This window comes from Mytilus trossulus, chromosome 1, assembly GCF_036588685.1.
Source record: "Mytilus trossulus isolate FHL-02 chromosome 1, PNRI_Mtr1.1.1.hap1, whole genome shotgun sequence".
Taxonomy (NCBI): domain Eukaryota; kingdom Metazoa; phylum Mollusca; class Bivalvia; order Mytilida; family Mytilidae; genus Mytilus; species Mytilus trossulus.
This window is the reverse complement of record NC_086373.1, coordinates 2,531,215-2,548,964: the sequence shown is the minus strand read 5'-3', so window position 1 is coordinate 2,548,964 and position 17,750 is coordinate 2,531,215. Positions and strand designations below refer to the sequence as shown.

General features: G+C 32.8%; 1 protein-coding gene across 1 annotated transcript; it reads right to left on the bottom strand.

The window, feature by feature from the left end:
- Positions 1 to 7,950: 7,950 nt before the first annotated feature.
- LOC134706225 (uncharacterized) lies at positions 7,951 to 17,237 on the bottom strand. Its single transcript, XM_063564971.1, has 3 exons — positions 16,244 to 17,237; positions 10,699 to 10,736; positions 7,951 to 8,386 (listed from the first exon to the last, which is right to left on the bottom strand). The coding sequence occupies exons 1-3, from the start codon at positions 17,220 to 17,222 to the stop codon at positions 7,961 to 7,963; spliced, it is 1,443 nt and encodes a 480-aa protein (XP_063421041.1). The 5' UTR covers positions 17,223 to 17,237; the 3' UTR covers positions 7,951 to 7,960.
- Between the last annotated feature and the right edge of the window lie 513 nt (positions 17,238 to 17,750).

Sequence of the window (17,750 nt, the reverse complement as noted above, 5' to 3'; positions counted from 1 at the left end):
ACCGGGTTATTATTGAAATGTTCCTAGTTTGAACTATTTACTTCAATTACTATCAATTGGATGATATATACCCCGTATTCAAGTGCTGTTGGAATGTTGCTACTTAGAAATGGAAAGTTCACAATTAGAAAGCTGAAATAATCTCTTTTGTAGTAAAGTTTTGTTTTCATCCGACCCTCATTTTCAATTTCTAGATGTAAGTCAAGATACGAGGCCATCAGGCAGAATGGCTTTTTGTACCTTTTTGATACCACCTATCGATCCCATCAGGGATTACTGATCCTGAAAACATTTCACTTTTCTTAGCCATCTCAATTATGCACAGAACCCTGGTGGCATACTCTGATGATTGATACATTGATGGCGGTGCCATGAACCTTTTCTTCATGTCCTTTAAATCACCTTTCTATAAGATGAGGAGGTGCATGTTTCTGTCCTCATAAAGTCTCTTTTCGTTTGCCATACTCTTTGTCACTGGTCTTTGATACTTCAATCTTCCTTTTCTTTAGTGTGCTTGGCAAAGGTGAAATTGGATTTACTGGCGATTCGAGGTGAAATTGGGTTCACCGGCGGACAATGCCAGCATATCATATGATAAAGGGGGAATGATCTCATCATTAAATCCAAAAGTAATTGGAACGGGGGATTTGATTAGCGAAAAATTCACCGAACACTTCCGAATGGACTTCTCTGGTGTTGTTTCAAACTTTTGCACAAAAGGCGCACTCTTCATCGGCGATACTGGGATAATGAAAGTTGGATTAGGTCTTTGTTTATTATTTTTACTTCTCTTTTCTGCTGTTTTCATTTGTTCCGAATGCCTCATTTCATCTTTTGAATTGTTGGCAATGTTAAATTATTTGAAAAAATCTTCTTCTTAAAATTTTCTACATTAATGTTTTTTATGCCTCACCTACGATAGTAGAGGGGCATTATGTTTTCTGGTCTGTGTGTCCGTCTGTCCCGCTTCAGGTTAAAGTTTTTGGTCAAGGTAGTTTTTGATGAAGTTGAAATCCAATCAACTTGAAACTTAGAACACATGTTCCTTATGATATGATCTTTCTAATTTTAAAGCCAAATTAAACTTTTGACCCCAATTTCACGGTCAAAAAGTAAAATCACAAAAATACTGAACTCAGAGGAAAATCAATTTGGAAAGTCCATAATCACATGGCAAAATCAAATAACAAAACGCATCAAAAACGAATGGACAAGAACTGTCATATTCCTGACTTGGTACAGGCATTTTCAAATGTAGAAAATGGTGGATTAAACCTGGTTCTATAGCGCTAACCCTCTCACTTTAATAACAGTCTCATCAAATTCCGCTACATTTACATGATGCGTTAAATAAACAGTCACAATTAATAAAATAGTCAAAATATGGGTACATCAGTCATCATCGTATAACAATTTTAAAAGGAACAACTGAACATAGAAAATGAAAGTGCATGTTTCAGGTTAAAGTTTTTGGTCAAGGTAGTTTTTGATGAAGATGAAGTCCAATCAACTTGAAACTTAGTACACATGTTCCCTATGATATTATCTTTCTAATTTTAATGCCTTATTATATTTTATATCCAATTTCACGGTCCATTGAACATGGAAAATGATAGTGCGAGCGGGGCATCCGTGTACTTTGGACACATTCTTGTTGGAATATATTTTCTAGCCACTTTTTATGACGTAGTATAATTGTCTGGTTCTGTTCCTTTAAATAGGTACAAAATCAAGTAGGGCTTTATGTAGTAACACAGGTTCAATTATGTCTCCTCAAACATACATTTTATTTGTTCCATGGCTGTATGTTATACCAGTAATCTTACTGGCCTCGATTTGAATGTCCACACTTGAGATGACATACCTGTTTAAACTGTTTGATATTGGTTTAGCTGCAATTAGAATGATATAGCTATTCCTGCCCGACCTGTTGTTTCTAAATCGAAAAACACTTTGCATTCTTTGCCATCTAGATTAAAAAGAGGTGAAATCTCTGTGGTTTGCTCAGGGTCCTGTTGAAGATTAAATTCCATTTAAGGTCCATACATTTGCCTTCTCTTACGAGATGTTTATGTTCATTCTTATTGCGATTTCTTTTCTTTTGTATACTGCCAACTTTATACGCCTTTAATTTCTTTTCTTTTTTTCCATTTTTTTTTTTTTCTTTTTAACTTGAACAGAGGAAATTGCCATTGTAAATGGTTGCATCTTCATTAAAATATAATACATATATACATTACATTTGCACGAATAGAGAGCTTGACAAACTCAAACAAATATATATTTTTTGGGATTACTTTGCATGAACAGATGGCTATAAATCTGTTAAACAATGTTTTAAATAAATTTAACGACAGGAAATTGTTACTAAACTTTATATGTTTCTTTTTTTTTTGTGGTTAACATCTTACATGATAACTTTTATTGAAATGGATTTTTAATGAAGAGCTGAATTTTATTTAAGGGTAGTATTGCTGAATCCTGTTAGACTATAGAGCTTGATAGACTATAAAGCTTGATTAAATTAAATTGTACAGTAAATGCGCATGAAAAAGAAACCGTTATAACTAGGATATTTATGTCAAATACATCTATAAGTTAATGATCAGTTTAAAGCAATTGAAAGGCATTCAACCAATGCAAGGTCTTAAATTTTCCCTGTGATATCGATCAACAGTTCGGTTTAAAAACAAATGTTGTTTCTGTTCTTCCTACCTCAGAAGTCATTGTTACAAGTTATGTTTTGTTTTGGGATCTTTTCCTTTCTATCTCGGTGAAATGTTGGTCCACTTTTTTTTCAGAGAATTCCCTTTTTAACGCATTTACTCTGAAGGAATATTTATCAATTACTAGTAAATAATAGATAAATAATTCGCATTTTTTAAAATAAAATGATAATATAGTATGAAAGAATTTTACATATGTTTTAGAAAATGTTTGGTAACAAAATCTTTGGAAAGGGAAATTCTAAAAAGCGCTGCCGAGACTAAATCATCTGTTTCTTTGTCTAATACGTTCTCCTATTTATTTGTATTGTAGTCCTGTAATATTATGTTGTCATTTCAATGTTATATGTAACATTGCCATTAAAGTGCGAGGTTTGGCATGTCACAAAACCAGGTTCAACCCACCATTTTTTCTTTTGAAAAATTGTCCTGTACCAAGTCAGGAGTATGGCCATTGTTATATTATTGTTCGTTTCTGTGTGTGTTACATTTTAACGTTGCGTCGTTTGTTTTCTCTTATTTTTGAGTGTAAATTCACATTGCGATAAGACGTGTCACGGTACTTGTCTATCCCAAATTCATGTATTATGTTTTGATGTTATATTTGTTATTCTCGTGGGATTTTGTCTGATGCTTGGTCCGTTTCTGTGTATGTTACATTTCAGTGTTGTATCGTTATTCTCCTCTTATATTTAATGCGTTTACCTCGGTTTTAGTGTGTTACCCCGATTTTGTTTTTTGTCCATGGATTTATGAGTTTTGAACCAAGCGGTATACTTCTGTTGCCTCTATAGGTTAATGTTTATTTGTACTGCATTCCTGTCATTTAATGTTGTCATTTCAGTGTTATATTTAACATTGCCATAAAAGAGCGAGGTTTGGCTAGCCACAAAAATAGGCTCAACACACCATTTTATTTTAGAATGTCCTGTACCAAGTCAAGGATATGGCCATTGTTATATTGTAGCTCGTTTCTGTGTGTGTTACATTTTAGTGTTGTGTTTCTGTTGTGTCATAGTTCTCCTCTTATATTTGACGTGTTTCCCTCAGTCTAGTTTGTTACCCGGATTTGTATTTTCTCTCAATCGATTTATGAATTTCGAACAGCGGTATAATTATACTATTGCCTTCATTTATGTGCTGAAATAATGAATGAAAATTGAGAATCGATATATGGGACATTGATAGAAAATCAAAAATTACATCATCAAATTTTTACGAGTTCACGGTAACAAAATATTTATGTTCTAAGTTGTCCAGGTATGGGAAACATCCATAATAGTTCCGCGTGTAAAATTATAACGACTTGTTTAAATTAAGATATCATTGGATCGCTCAACAAACACCTTGAAGATAAGAAAATACACGTCGTGGTTACATCTTGTTATACTTCACCACTTCTGTGTTGACATGAAGTATCATTGGTATTACCTCAAAACTGTTTACAAAACTTTAAATTTATCAAAATATTAAGGAGTTTCTACCGCAAGAGTAGATAACTTAAACTGTATTTGGCAAAACCGTACTATTGTTTGTCTTTTCACACATTTTGATTCGAGCGGCACTGACGAATCAGACGAAAATCGCATGTGGTGTTACTTTGATGAGTTTTTATACGCCCAGGACGGGACGTATTATGGTATACCGTTGTCCGTCCGTCCGTCGTCCACACTTCGGACAATAACTCAAAAACACCTTCACCAATTTCCATGAAACTTAAGTGAATTGTTTATATCTATTGACGTAAGCTCCCTTTCTTTTTTTTTTAATTTCAGATTTTAAGTTTTGGATTTATGGGGCTTCATTCATAAAAAAAGGGGGGATTTTCAACACTTCGGACAATTACTCAAAAAGGCTTTCACCAATGTCCATGAAACTTTGGTAAATTGTTTTATATCTATTGACATAAGCTCCCTTTCGTTTTTTTTTTATTTTAGATTTTAAGTTTTGGATTTATGGGGCTTTTTTCATAAAAAAAAGGGGTGATTTTCAACACTTCGGACAATAACTCAAAAAGGCTTTCACCAATGTCCATGAAACTTTGGTGAATTGTTTATATCTATTGATGTAAGCTCCCTTTCGTTTTATTTTAATTTCAGATTTTAAGTTTTGGATTTAAAGGGCTTTATTCCTTAAAAAGGGGATTTTTAACACTTCGGACAATAACTCATAAAGGCTTACACCAATGTCCATGAAACTTTGGTGAATTGTTTATATCTATTGATGTAAGCTCCCTTTCAATTTTTATAAATTTCAGATTTTAGGTTTTGGATTTATGGGGCTTTATTCGTAAAAAAGGGGGATTTTTAACACTTCGGACAATAACTCAAAAAGGCTTTCACCAATGACCATGAAACTTTGGTGAATTGTTTATATCTATTGATGTAAGCTCCCTTTCAATTTTTATAAATTTCAGATTTTAGGTTTTGGATTTATGGGGCTTTTTTCATAAAAAAAGGGGTGATTTTCAACACTTCGGACAATAACTCAAAAAGGCTTTCACCAATGTCCATGAAACTTTGGTGAATTGTTTATATCTATTGATGTAAGCTCCCTTTCAATTTTTATAAATTTCAGATTTTAGGTTTTGGATTTATGGGGCTTTATTCATAAAAAAAGAGGATTTTTAACACTTCGGACAATAACTCAAAAAGGCTTTTACCAATGTCCATGAAACTTTGGTAAATTGTTTATATCTATTGATGTAAGCTCCCTTTCAATTTTTATAAATTTTAGGTTTTAAGTTTTGGATTTATGGGGCTTTATTCATAAAAAAAAGGGTGATTTTTAACACTTCGGACAATAACTCAAAAAGGCTTTCACCAATGACCATGAAACTTTGGTGAATTGTTTATATCTATTGATGTAAGCTCCCTTTCAATTTTTATAAATATCAGATTTTACATTTCCGTGTTATGAATTTTTATGCTTAAAAAAGGGGGGATTTTTCCAATTTTGGGACAATAACTAACACTTTCACAAAATTGTATGTATGGATGAAAAATTAAGACAACAAACTAAGTTAAATTTGAGGTAGCCTTAATAGTGCCAATTTTTTTGTGCATTTTTATTTATTATTGGGGGGGGGGGGGTATTTGACAGGGCTCACACTATTTCTAGTTGATCATATAAATTCATTTAAAGCATAAAAGACAAGTTAAAAGAGCAACGGGCGTATCATGCGCTAAAGCGCAGTCCTTTATTTTTTCTGGTAAGCATGTAAGACACATTCCTAATAAAATATTTGCTCTGAATACTTGACAAGACCCTGATAATGAAGGATGCTTCGTGTGGAAATTGGAATGACAAAATCGGGCCCTGTTTATAATGTCTATTAATTACCTCGTTTGTAGTTTTTAACTGTTCCTTAAATTGATACGACCATGCTACCCTTGTGTCAGTTTCGATGTGTATTAAAGCAAACTGCTTCCAACAGGACAAGGGCTCATGATTGTGCAAAAACATTCATTTCTAGTGTTAAAAGTAAAATCACAAAAATACTGAACTCCGGGGAAAATTCCAAACGGAAATTCCCTAATCAAATTGCTAAATCATATGATAAAACACATCAAACGAATGGGCAACAACTGTCATATTCCTGACTTGGTACAGGCATATTCAATGGTGGATTGAACCTGGTTTTTAAATAGATACTTTTCTATACATGCATGCTCATACATATATTTTTGTATTATATTGCTATAAATGTTAAATGGAGAAGACTTCATACGTCTGTTTAACTTGTGTCTTATCCAATTTGTATTTGAACAAATAAAATATGTTTAAACTAAACCTGTTTTAGCGCTAAACCTCTCACTTGTATGACAGTTGCATTAATTTAAAGTCGAATTATTTTCCTTAAATCAGAACATTACTAAAGAAGAAGCATATCTGGGTAATCGATTGTTCGAACAAGTAAAACATTCCAATGTATCGAATCTTCTCAACAACACAAACAACAAACAAAAAGGAAGTTTTCAGTTAATTTATAAAAATTGAGAATAGAACATTTGTTTATTATAGGTTTAGATTTAGTTTTGGTTTCTGTATTGTTTTATTATCTATTCCTTTGATGGTTTTTTTGTCCTGTCAAAGTAAATAATAAAACTGCAATTGTTTTCCTTCTTTTTTCTATATAATCTCTGTTAACTTGCTGTACGAGACTTTCACATATCTTAATTTGTTGTTGTCTTTTTGTCCTTATTATCAAAGACTTTTGTATGTGCCTGGATGTGTCGTGGACTACATTTTTTACTTATCTTGGTCCTTTTATTTGAACAGTATCATTATGTGTCCAATTTTGTTTTCTTATTTTTTATGTTGAAAAAAGTACAGTATCATTATGTGTCCAATTTTGTTTTCTTATTTTTTATGTTGAAAAAAGTAAAATCACAAAAATACTGAACATAGAGGACAATCAATTCGGAAAGTCCATAATCACATGGCAAAATCAAATAACAAAACGCATCAAAAACGAATGGACAAGAACTGTCATACTCCTGACTTGGTACAGGCATTTTCAAATGTAGAAAATGGTGGATAAAACTTGGTTCTATAGCGCTAACCCTCTCACTTTAATGACAGTCGCATCAAATTCCGTTATATCTGATAGAAATTATTATAAATTAAGGAATGTATCTCCTTCATGCAAAGCTCTGATTCCTTTCACGGATTTGGCTATACTTTATGGACCTTTTGGATTATAGCTCTTCATCTTATATATACGCTTTGGATTTCAAATATTTTGGCAACGAGCATCACTGAAGAGACATGTATTGTCGAAATGCGCATCTGGTTCCAGAAAATTGGTACCGTTAATTTTGTTACATTGATGCGTTAAATTAACAGGCACAATGTATAAAATAGTCAAATTATGGGTACATCATTCATCATCGTATTACAATTTTAAAAGAAACAATTTAACAGAACACAAAAACATCTACATTGATTGATTGATTGTTGGTTGCTTAACGTCCAGCGGCAAATATTTCATGCATATACTGGACGAGAACAAGTTCACAATAAATACAATAGGTATGTTGATACAATAGAGGCCCTCTGGGATTATGGTCGGAGAAATTTGGACTGCCACCGGAAAATGAGGGTATATTGCATTGGTTTCTAAACGTGACAACTGTATTACAGTAAATATCAAAAGAGTGTTTGTTCTTTTAAATAATTCATCATACCTAATTCTATGATTAAAACATGTATAGCCATCATATTATGTGATATTATTTATTTTTACTTTGTTTAGAAACCAAGCTAATAAAGATTTCCACTTGTTCTTCGCTCTGTAGAAATGGTTCGTTCATAAGATCTTCTATTGTTAACTCTGAGATAAATGCGCCATCTAACTTATGTTTGTTACATATTTCAGCCATACTCGGCAACTGGTTTCTGTTTAAGAATTTTACCAGTCGATATACTGACATATCGTGGATATCATCCGAATCTTCACAAGATTTGCCACAGCACATAAAGAACACATTTCTAGTGGTCGAGGTAGTTGTATTTTCTGCACATTGAGTATTTTCCATGTCGTCAAATGCCATCTCATCATAAATATGAGTAGTTGCGATATCAGTCTTGTTTAGTTCCATGTAAGGAGGAGATATCACCTCAGAATTCCCGTCGGAGCTGCCTTCAAACACGTTATCCTTTGAAATAAAAAAAATAAAAGGATTGCACAAGGTCATGATTTTCTCTGAATGTTTATGACGTATTTACACTAAATCCACTGATTGTTGGATGTGAACTGTTTGGTAATTTAATTTTAGATTCATGATTGGTTTTTTATTAGTTGTAAGTGGCTTTGACCTACCTGTCAGTAACTGCAAGTACTATCAGATCTATACTTAGTGTCTTTTTAGTTTTTTGGAATATGCAAATACCCGGCCACGTCCATTCTTTGTAGTAATTTTATTTGTACCCATCTGATGAGTTAAGCCTTTTTCAAATGATTTTCATAGTTCGGCCTAAGTACTGTCCCAGGTTAAAGGGGGATCCCTATTACATGTTCAACCCCACAACATTCTTATTGTATGTAAATAAAGGCAACAGTAGTATAGCGCTGTTCAAAACTCATAAATCCATGGGCAAAAAACAAAACGGGGTAACAAACTAAAACAGAGGGAAACGCATTAAATATAAGAGGAGAACAACGACATAACACTTAAATGTAACACACACACAGAAACGGACCAAGCATCAGACAAAATCGCACGAGAATAACAAATATAACATCAAAACCAAATACATGAATTTGGGATAGACAAGTACCGTGACACGTCTTATCGCAATGTGAATTTACACTAAAAAATAAGAAAGTACAAACGACGCAACGTCAAAATGTAGCACACACAGAAACGAACAATTATATAACAATGACCATCTTCCTGACTTGGTACAGGTCATTATAAAAGGGGAAAAGATGGTGGGTTGAACCTGGTTTTGTGGCATGCCAAACCTCGCACTTTAATGGCCATGTTAAATATAACATTGAAATGACAACATAATATTACAGGACAATACAAATAAATAGGAGAACATATTAGACAAAGAAACACATGATTAATAGATAACAAAAAGCATAAGGTTCAAAATTCAATAAGCCAAAAAAACGCGCCTCGTCCACACAAGACTCACCAGTGACGTCCCGATATAAAAGATCGAAAATGAAAAAAAAGGTACAAAGTTGTACAGCACTGAAGATCAAAAGTTGAAAAAGGTTGTGTCAAATACGGCTATGTTTTTATTGCTGGGGATAAGAACTTCCTTATTATTTAGAACAATTAATGCTATTGCAAACAGTAAATTTTATCAAATGAATATAAAAGAGATATTCATAATGAAACTGAAGAACTAACTAATTATGTGCCTGTCCCAAGTAATTCAGTTGTCGTTTGTTTTTCGTTCATTCAGTTATCAGGTTTGAATTGTTTTACACTTATCATTTCGGTGCCTCTTATAGCTGACTGCGGGCGGTATAGGCTTTGCTCATTTTTAAAGGCCGTGCGGTTACCTATATTTGTTAATTTCTGTGTCAATTGGTATCTTGTGGAGAGTTGTCTCATCGGCAATGATACCACATCTTCTTTTTTATGTTCTGATATTTCCTTCCATTTATTTAACTTTTTTATTTGCATTACTTATTTTCACTCTTCGATCATTTTTTTAATTTTAATATGAGGTCCACTTGAAATATTTCCTCTTTTCCTACATATTGCTGTCAAGTTATAAAAACATACTATTTGATGCATCTCGAAGATGTCTAAATGCTCGCATTGTTTCTATGTTTTGACTTTCATTCCCTTTGGTTTAAATTGTTCCTGACTAAAGTTAAAAAGAAAAATCAATGCACCTAGTTTGTTTGTGATTTTGTTTTATTTGCGGTATATGTAGCGTGGTGTTTATTTAGCAATGGGTTCCACTGACATCGGTACTAGCAGTCGTTTCGAAATTTTAGATGGGTGTGGACTGTTGTTCGTAATTAAGGGCCTCATTGTGAGATAACTTTGACATAATACACCGTGTCTTCTTTTGGTATTGTTTACTACATGGAGGGATTTTGGGTCAAATTATTATTTCATCATATGCTGGGTTTTTTTTCTAGCAGCTTAGTTGATGACTATATAAAGGAAATCTGAGTATGGACGTCAATGAGAAAGATATCATTCAAATAATAGAAGAACAGCAAAACGGCCAACATTCCATCATAAATATATATTGGTTATATATCAACGAGTCCGCAACTAAATGACAAAAATAACAAAATACATATTATGCAAGATATCGATTTTATCTCAGATGACACCGTTTTTTTATTTTCTTATTTTGCAGTGTAATTATGAAGGCAGATTTTTTTAGTTTCAATCACGGTCAAAAGAAAGCAAAAAAACATGGCACTTCAACAGCTAATTTAAGAGTAATATAAGCACGTTAAAAAGGGCGTTAGTTCATGTCTACTTACATTTACTTCCGACAAACTTGCACACTTGGTTTCGTCAACTGCAATATACATGTTCAATTGGTTAAAGACATTCTCTTATGAATTGACACTTATGCATTTCCGTTAATTTAATTTCAACTGTTTTTGCTGGGATAACATTTTATTACTATAATGTTTTTAATAAAATAAACATCACCAAAAACCGTTTTCTCTTATTTCCAGTGCATTTGTACATATGTATTTATACAGTTATAAGCTTTAACTAAAGATAGGTAGTATTGAAACACGTAAATATCTAAAATAACATCTAGTAAACGATGGCCGGTTTGCAACTAAACTTAAAGTCAACATATATGATTTTAGCTGTCTTATTGTGAACTTTATATTTCTATGTAGCAAAATCCTAGCAGCGCCTGCATATTGCGTATACATCTCAAAATTGATGCGATAACCTAGAGCTTACGATTCGTGATTGCAATTGTCTTGAATATAGGAGATTGTATCTTATGTCTGAAAAACTCTGCATGATGGTTACTGGATCGCTCCGCGATAGTTCGTTCGGGAACAGCTGATCTACTGGAGAGCTACTGCTTCTCGAGTAACAAATGGAGAGAGTGCGTGACAACTTCATTCAACATTATGTCGAAACATATATGTCGAAACAAAAAATGAATGAATGATTGATTGACATCTTTATAATGTCACAAACTAACTGATTTCATATATTTTTGAAAAGTTTATGTACCTTATCTATACACTTAAGAACAAATAGGAAGTGTTTTCTTATTGCACACATTAATCTATACATATTTATATATATATAGTGAATGTGGTTTTATAATATTATAGGTGTGACAAAATTTTTTTTTAACATTTTGTAAGTGTGGCATAAAAAGTCATTGTTTTTTTTTAAATTACTTGTATTATAAACAATGGTGAGTAAGTGTGTCTTTTTTTGTCAAGAAACTTTTGTCCACGACCGTTCCTGGTGAAAGGTATTCAGCACAGCAAACATGTATTATGAGCGCGAAAGTCAATCGAAAAACATTCGCTACATTTTATTGATGACGAGGAAATAAAACACAAGATGAGATTAATATTTGTTATCAGTTAGAGGTTTTACACTTTCATTTCCTTATTTAACATTCAAAGACGTGGAATTGATTAGCTATGTAAGAACCAATGAAGATTTATTAGAAAAAAAAGTTTTAAAAAATCCAACCCTAACTTCACTGTTTGAAATGATAAAATAAGGAGCTGGGGTATGTTATCACTAAGACAACATGCAACCAACGTTGAAATGTAAGCAGTTTAAGGCAACTGTATCGGGTATGAAGACCCCGACATGAAAAATATGAGACAATTCAATTGAAGAGACTTGTTAATAACAAAACCATTTACAAAAACAAATATAACAGATATGAACCAACGGCAACCACCGACTATAGGTTCATGACTTGGGATAGGCATATACAGAAAGTGGCAGGTTAAACATCTTTGAAGTTGCCAAAACTCCTCTAAACTGTGACAATTACGTAACAGTTAAACATACTATCAGATTTATATAAAAAGCAGTTTGACTCATCAGATCGACACAAAGCAGATAAAAAGCATTGAACGAAAACAGAGACCAGTACTTGCATGGTATTTCTACATCCATTACAACACAAGAGTTCTGAGAGTACTGCCAGTTGTTTCAAAACCAATAACAACTAAAATATAATGTACAGGTATCTATGACTAAAATATCAATCGTTTCATACCAAAAATTCAATGAATTTAGTGTAAAGACGTCATCAACGTTTAGAGTAAAAAAATAACATTTTGTAATGCCAAAATACAGGTATCAACAGATGGTGGTATCGTGTCAGTGCAGCTGTGAATAGCAAAAGTATTTAGTATGGTTTTAATTTACTGATGTCAAAATCAATGTTTATATCTATAAAAACAATATTCAAAGACCTAATTACAGTGTTGAGTAGGTAAATAAATGCAAGTAGTATTTCGCTGTTCGAAAGTCATTAATCGATTGAGAGAAACCAAATCCAGGTTACAATCCAAACTAAAACCGAGGTCACACATCAAATATTAGAGGAAAACAATGAAACACTAAATGCATCAAACAAACAAAAAGACAATGTAACACACACATAACTGAACTATATTTAGTCTTAGATGCATGTTATTTTATTACTGAATTACTGAGTTGATAGAGGCTTTGAACTATCTGTCAATTAACTGCGAGTACTCTCAGATCTGTACCTAATGTCAATTGTGAATTTGTGTTATTGGGATGTACAAGTATCCGTCCACGTCGACACGTATTTTTGTCCATCTGATGAGTTAAACCTTTTTCGAATGGTTTTTATAGTTCGTTCTTATTTTGTACTATTATATCACTGTCCCAGGTTAAGGGGAGGGTTGGGATGGGATCCCGCTAAAATGTTTTAACAACGCCACATTCTGTATGTATGAGCCTGTCCCAAGTCAGGAGACTGTAATTCAGTGGTTGTCGTTTGTTAATTTGTTGCATATTTGATTTTTGTTTAATTTTTACATAAATAAGGCCGTTAGTTTTCTCGTTTTAATTGTTTTACATTGTCATTTTGGTGCCTTATATAGCTGCCTATGCGGTATGAGCTTTGTCCATCATTGAAGGCCGTACGGTGACCTATAGCTGTTAATTTCTGTATTATTTGTGTATCTTGTGGAGAGTCGTCTCATTAGCAATCATTCTACATCTTGATTTTTTATACAAGATAACAACTGCCATTTTCCTGACTTGGTACAGGACATTTTTGAGGAAAAAAAATGGTGGGTAGGTAACCTTTCAGAATAAGTGTATTTCATAAAGGATTGACTTATAAACTTATGTTTTCTCGGTTAACAGCATCACCGTAAAAATTAGGATGTGCTGATAATTTTAAACAAGTTTTCTACACGAAAAGCCTGAAGTCCAAACCAAATCTTTGTATTTTTTGACGAATTTGTTGTGGTTTTAAGCAATTTGTGGGAACGAAATTCCTTACTTAATCATTTTCAAGAAATACGTGGATTTCGTTCATTGAAATCCAAAAAGCGATTAATCTGGCAAGAAAAATCATCTCTTTGTTTCGAAATTATTTTGTATAGAATTTCTTGAGCAAAATCGAAATATCTAAATATAGGGTTAGACAGTTATTGCTTTTTATATTTGATTAATTGAAAGTACGTTATGTGGGTAGAAGTTCGGCAGTATAGCTAGAGAATTCTTGATTATTAAACGAAAAAATATCATCAAAAGGTTTTTAGTCCCATTCCAAGTTAATATTGTTCGTGTGACAATCAAAATTGTACATTAAAATACAAAAACTTGCTTTTTTGGAATAATCAATGTAAGCAACAGAAAAAAAAAGAATTGTGACGTTTACAAAAAATCGAAGTCTCCCTTTGGATATTGCTTTATGAAGATGATAACATCAAATACTAACAACGAGTAAAAGAACGAGTTAGTTCATACATCAGCTACAAATTGACTCGTTGTACGTATAACTAGTCTGTGGTTTGTGGTAAAGACACGGTTCTAGTTAATGTTTGACCCTAAACTCGAAGGTCAGGGTAACATGTCGGTTTTAATCATTTGTAACATGATGATACACTCATATGCAAAATAATTTAACCATCATAAATAATTTATTCGTACATTAAAATAAATTCATTCTTTAAATATTATCAACTTTACACTGAAGTAAGTAAAATCTTTAAATAATGGCTATTTAGGGTCTAACATTTAACTTGGTTTTAATATATTAAAACGTTAGTGAATATGTATTGCTAAAAACTCTGAATATTTGTGGTCCTACGTTGATAAAACTTTGGTATTGGATAAGGTCTTGTTTTTTTCAAACTGTCACGTCTTTAACGTCTTTTCACTAAATCCGTGATCTGATTCACATTTTAGTCTTGGAAAACCTGATTTAGTTGTAATCGACTTTGAACTGACTTTCATGTGCTGTGATATATAGTTGGTAACAAACACGTTATTTGGTTTTTAATTACGGGATACATGTAGTTGTCTAGTTGACAATCATTTCTTAAGCTCCTTATTTTTTATAGGAACAAGTATGCACGTGTACACCACACACGTCACAACTTATCATTATCAAGATGCTAACTAAATAAAAGACGTTCTGCTCAGTAATTATTGAGAAAAGTTTGACGAAAATAATTGTAAACAAGAATGTGTCCACAGTACACGGATGCCCCACTCGCACTATCATTTTCTATGATTAACGGACCGTGAAATTAGAATAAATTCTCTAATTTGGCATTAAAATTAATTAGAATGATCTTATCAAAGGGAACATGTATACTAAGTTTCAAGTTGATTGGACTTCAACTTCATCAAAAACTACCTAGACCAAAAACTTTAACCTGAAGCGGCACAGACGGACAAACGAACGGACGCACAGACCATAAAACATAATGCCCCTCTACTATCGTAGGTGGGGCATAAAAAACCAGACGGACAAGATGATTTCAATCTAAAAAAAGCTTAATTAGTCTTATCCGTCCATGCCTCGCTAGAATGCTGGTATCTGAGGCCCACTGTCAGTCATGATTGTTCACGGCGTGTCGTTTTATGAAGATACACGTATGTGACAATATGTTATGCTATCAAAGAATCAAAATTACCCACGTTTGGCTTCTGTCGATAATTGTTAACCCTTGAGAGTGTGGTGTCATAGACAGCCTAACACGTGTGTTTGAACATTAACAACGAGACATCATAACAATTGTTAAAATTAATCAGTATTTTACTCTAAGACAAGGAAGGTGTTATTTGACGAATTTATTTATTTCAGTAACACACAGGTATTTTATAACAACAAAAAACTGCACTTTTCTCTGACGGATAAAATCATACGACACATGTTTATTATAAAAAATTGACACATTTGATAAAGGACAATGGTCACCAAACATCAAAACAACGATATTAGTTTATAATTGGTTTTTTTAAAAGAATATTCACAGGTGCCTTGGTGAAGAAAAAGTATTATTGAATACGATATATATTTAATTTACCTATGCTTTTTTAAAACATTTGTTTCGATTATGATACATTTTTCCAGTTTGATTTGAGAGAAAATGTTTCGCCCTTTCATTTTTAGAACGATACACGTATAATTTATATACATCAAGGATACATGCTTAAAAAAATAACCTTAACGAATGATTGTTTGCTGATGTTGTTTTATGAAACTAGTTTTTATTCAAAATTTCTTTTAAACTTTTTTTATGTTTAGGGTATGTTACTCTTTTATATATATTTGACTGGTGATAAAATACTTGCAGCTGAACATTAAATACTAAATTGATTTGTTTAAGGCAAAATTTATGGATTGTGAAGCGCTATCTTCTAAATATGCATTTGAATTTGTTTTTTCAAGACCTATTTCTTTGTACATTCAGAAGTTATTGGCATTTTTTTTTCTTCTTTAGCTTAGGCTCACATCGAACAGCAAGCTATAAAGGGCCCCTAATGTATGTATTATTTTAAAAATAAAAACAAACGGTAACTTACGAGACGAGAGACGCTCAAACGGCTTTGGTATATCCTCTGATTGTATTGAAATGGTTCGTCTCCGTCTGTCTGGTCTGACAGGTCCAGAACTAGCTCCTGATTGGTTGGACATTAGAGATTGTCTGCTGACAGAAGATTTTGTAAGTCTTGGTGGAATATCCGGTACATATTCTTCTTTTACTTCTAAAAGTCTCGTTCTCGTTTTTAAATATTCCAAGTACAACTTCGCTATCATATCATTACTATAAAGATGTTTTGGCACGAAAAATGCATTTTTATATGGTTTTGAGATATTTGGGGATGACATTTCCAGAATAAGCCGTAAGCCACACGAGACTGGTATAATGAAATGTGTCTGTTGACCTCCTGGGAAAGTTTCCCTGTAACCAAGAACAAATTCCTCACTTACAATATTTGTTAATATGTAATTACCCGGTGCATACAACTCACTAGGATGTTCGTATTCATCCTTTATCACTATAGTCTGTAATCCAAAATCATGAACAATTTCCTTTAACGTTTCTTCTTCGTCTAATACAATCTTAAAGTGTAAAGGTGTTTCTTCTGAAATGAAAACAGGGTCATCTAATAGTCGGACAACAATTCCTTTGTCATGTTCAATATCGGTTAATTCAACAACGCTTCCACTTTTCACTACCCGTTTTTGCCATGGCGATATCGGTGTTTCAAATGGTGCTTCAACACTGAACCACGTGGACTTATCCTGATGGATTTCAGCAACCGAACTACAACGTTGTCCAAGCCTGTGCACTTTCCCGTGATAGTCTAAAGGAATACGAATTTTGTCTTCGGTTACTCTGTCAATTCCTTCCACAAGATCTAAATTCTTTACCAATTCCAACACTAGAATATCCCCTGCAGCAAATGGTAAGTCCCTTACGGCTTCCACTACCCGAACCCGCTGTGGTAAAACAAATATTATATCACTGAGGCATTTGATGTCCTCCGTTAACGACATAGTCTTTAAACATAATCTCGTCGATATGTTTTATATGTTTACATTGATATTTGTGCACAGGTATGATATGCTTTTATGACATAATTATATATTTTTATCAAACTCTACAAATCTAGTGGACTTGAAGTGAGGTTATATGCATAAAAACATTTTAGGTAGATTGTTAAAAAAGTTAAAAAAAAAAATAGTATGCACTAGTCTACATTTTGTTAAATTTCTTTCATGTTGATTAATCAAACAAATCTCTTGAATATGAATGGAATTTAAACAGATATGCGGAACTTCTTGACTAGGTAATAAATCATCTTTTTTTGAATGTTTAATCATTTTATTATGCAATTATGATATAAAAGTCAACAAATATCATCATAAATGTTGATTTTAAATATTGTACATAAAGAGCAGTCAAAAAGGATCAAGTATATGTGTCAATGTCACGTGATCACGGTTTCTGTTCGAACGTAACGTTTTTAAATGGATTGCCGATTGTTGGTTACTTAACGTCCAGTGGCAAATATTTCATGCATA

What these genes read in the sequence shown, in the direction of transcription:
- LOC134706225 (XM_063564971.1), bottom strand. Translation starts at nt 17,222, where the DNA reads ATGTCGTTAACGGAGGACATCAAATGCCTCAGTGATATAATATTTGTT. An exon ending in GTTTGAGCGTCTCTCGTCTC is followed by an intron (nt 10,737 to 16,243) that starts GTAAGTTACCGT and finishes TGTATATTGCAG; the next exon opens with TTGACGAAACCAAGTGTGCA. An exon ending in CAAGTTTGTCGGAAGTAAAT is followed by an intron (nt 8,387 to 10,698) that starts GTAAGTAGACAT and finishes TTTATTTCAAAG; the next exon opens with GATAACGTGTTTGAAGGCAG.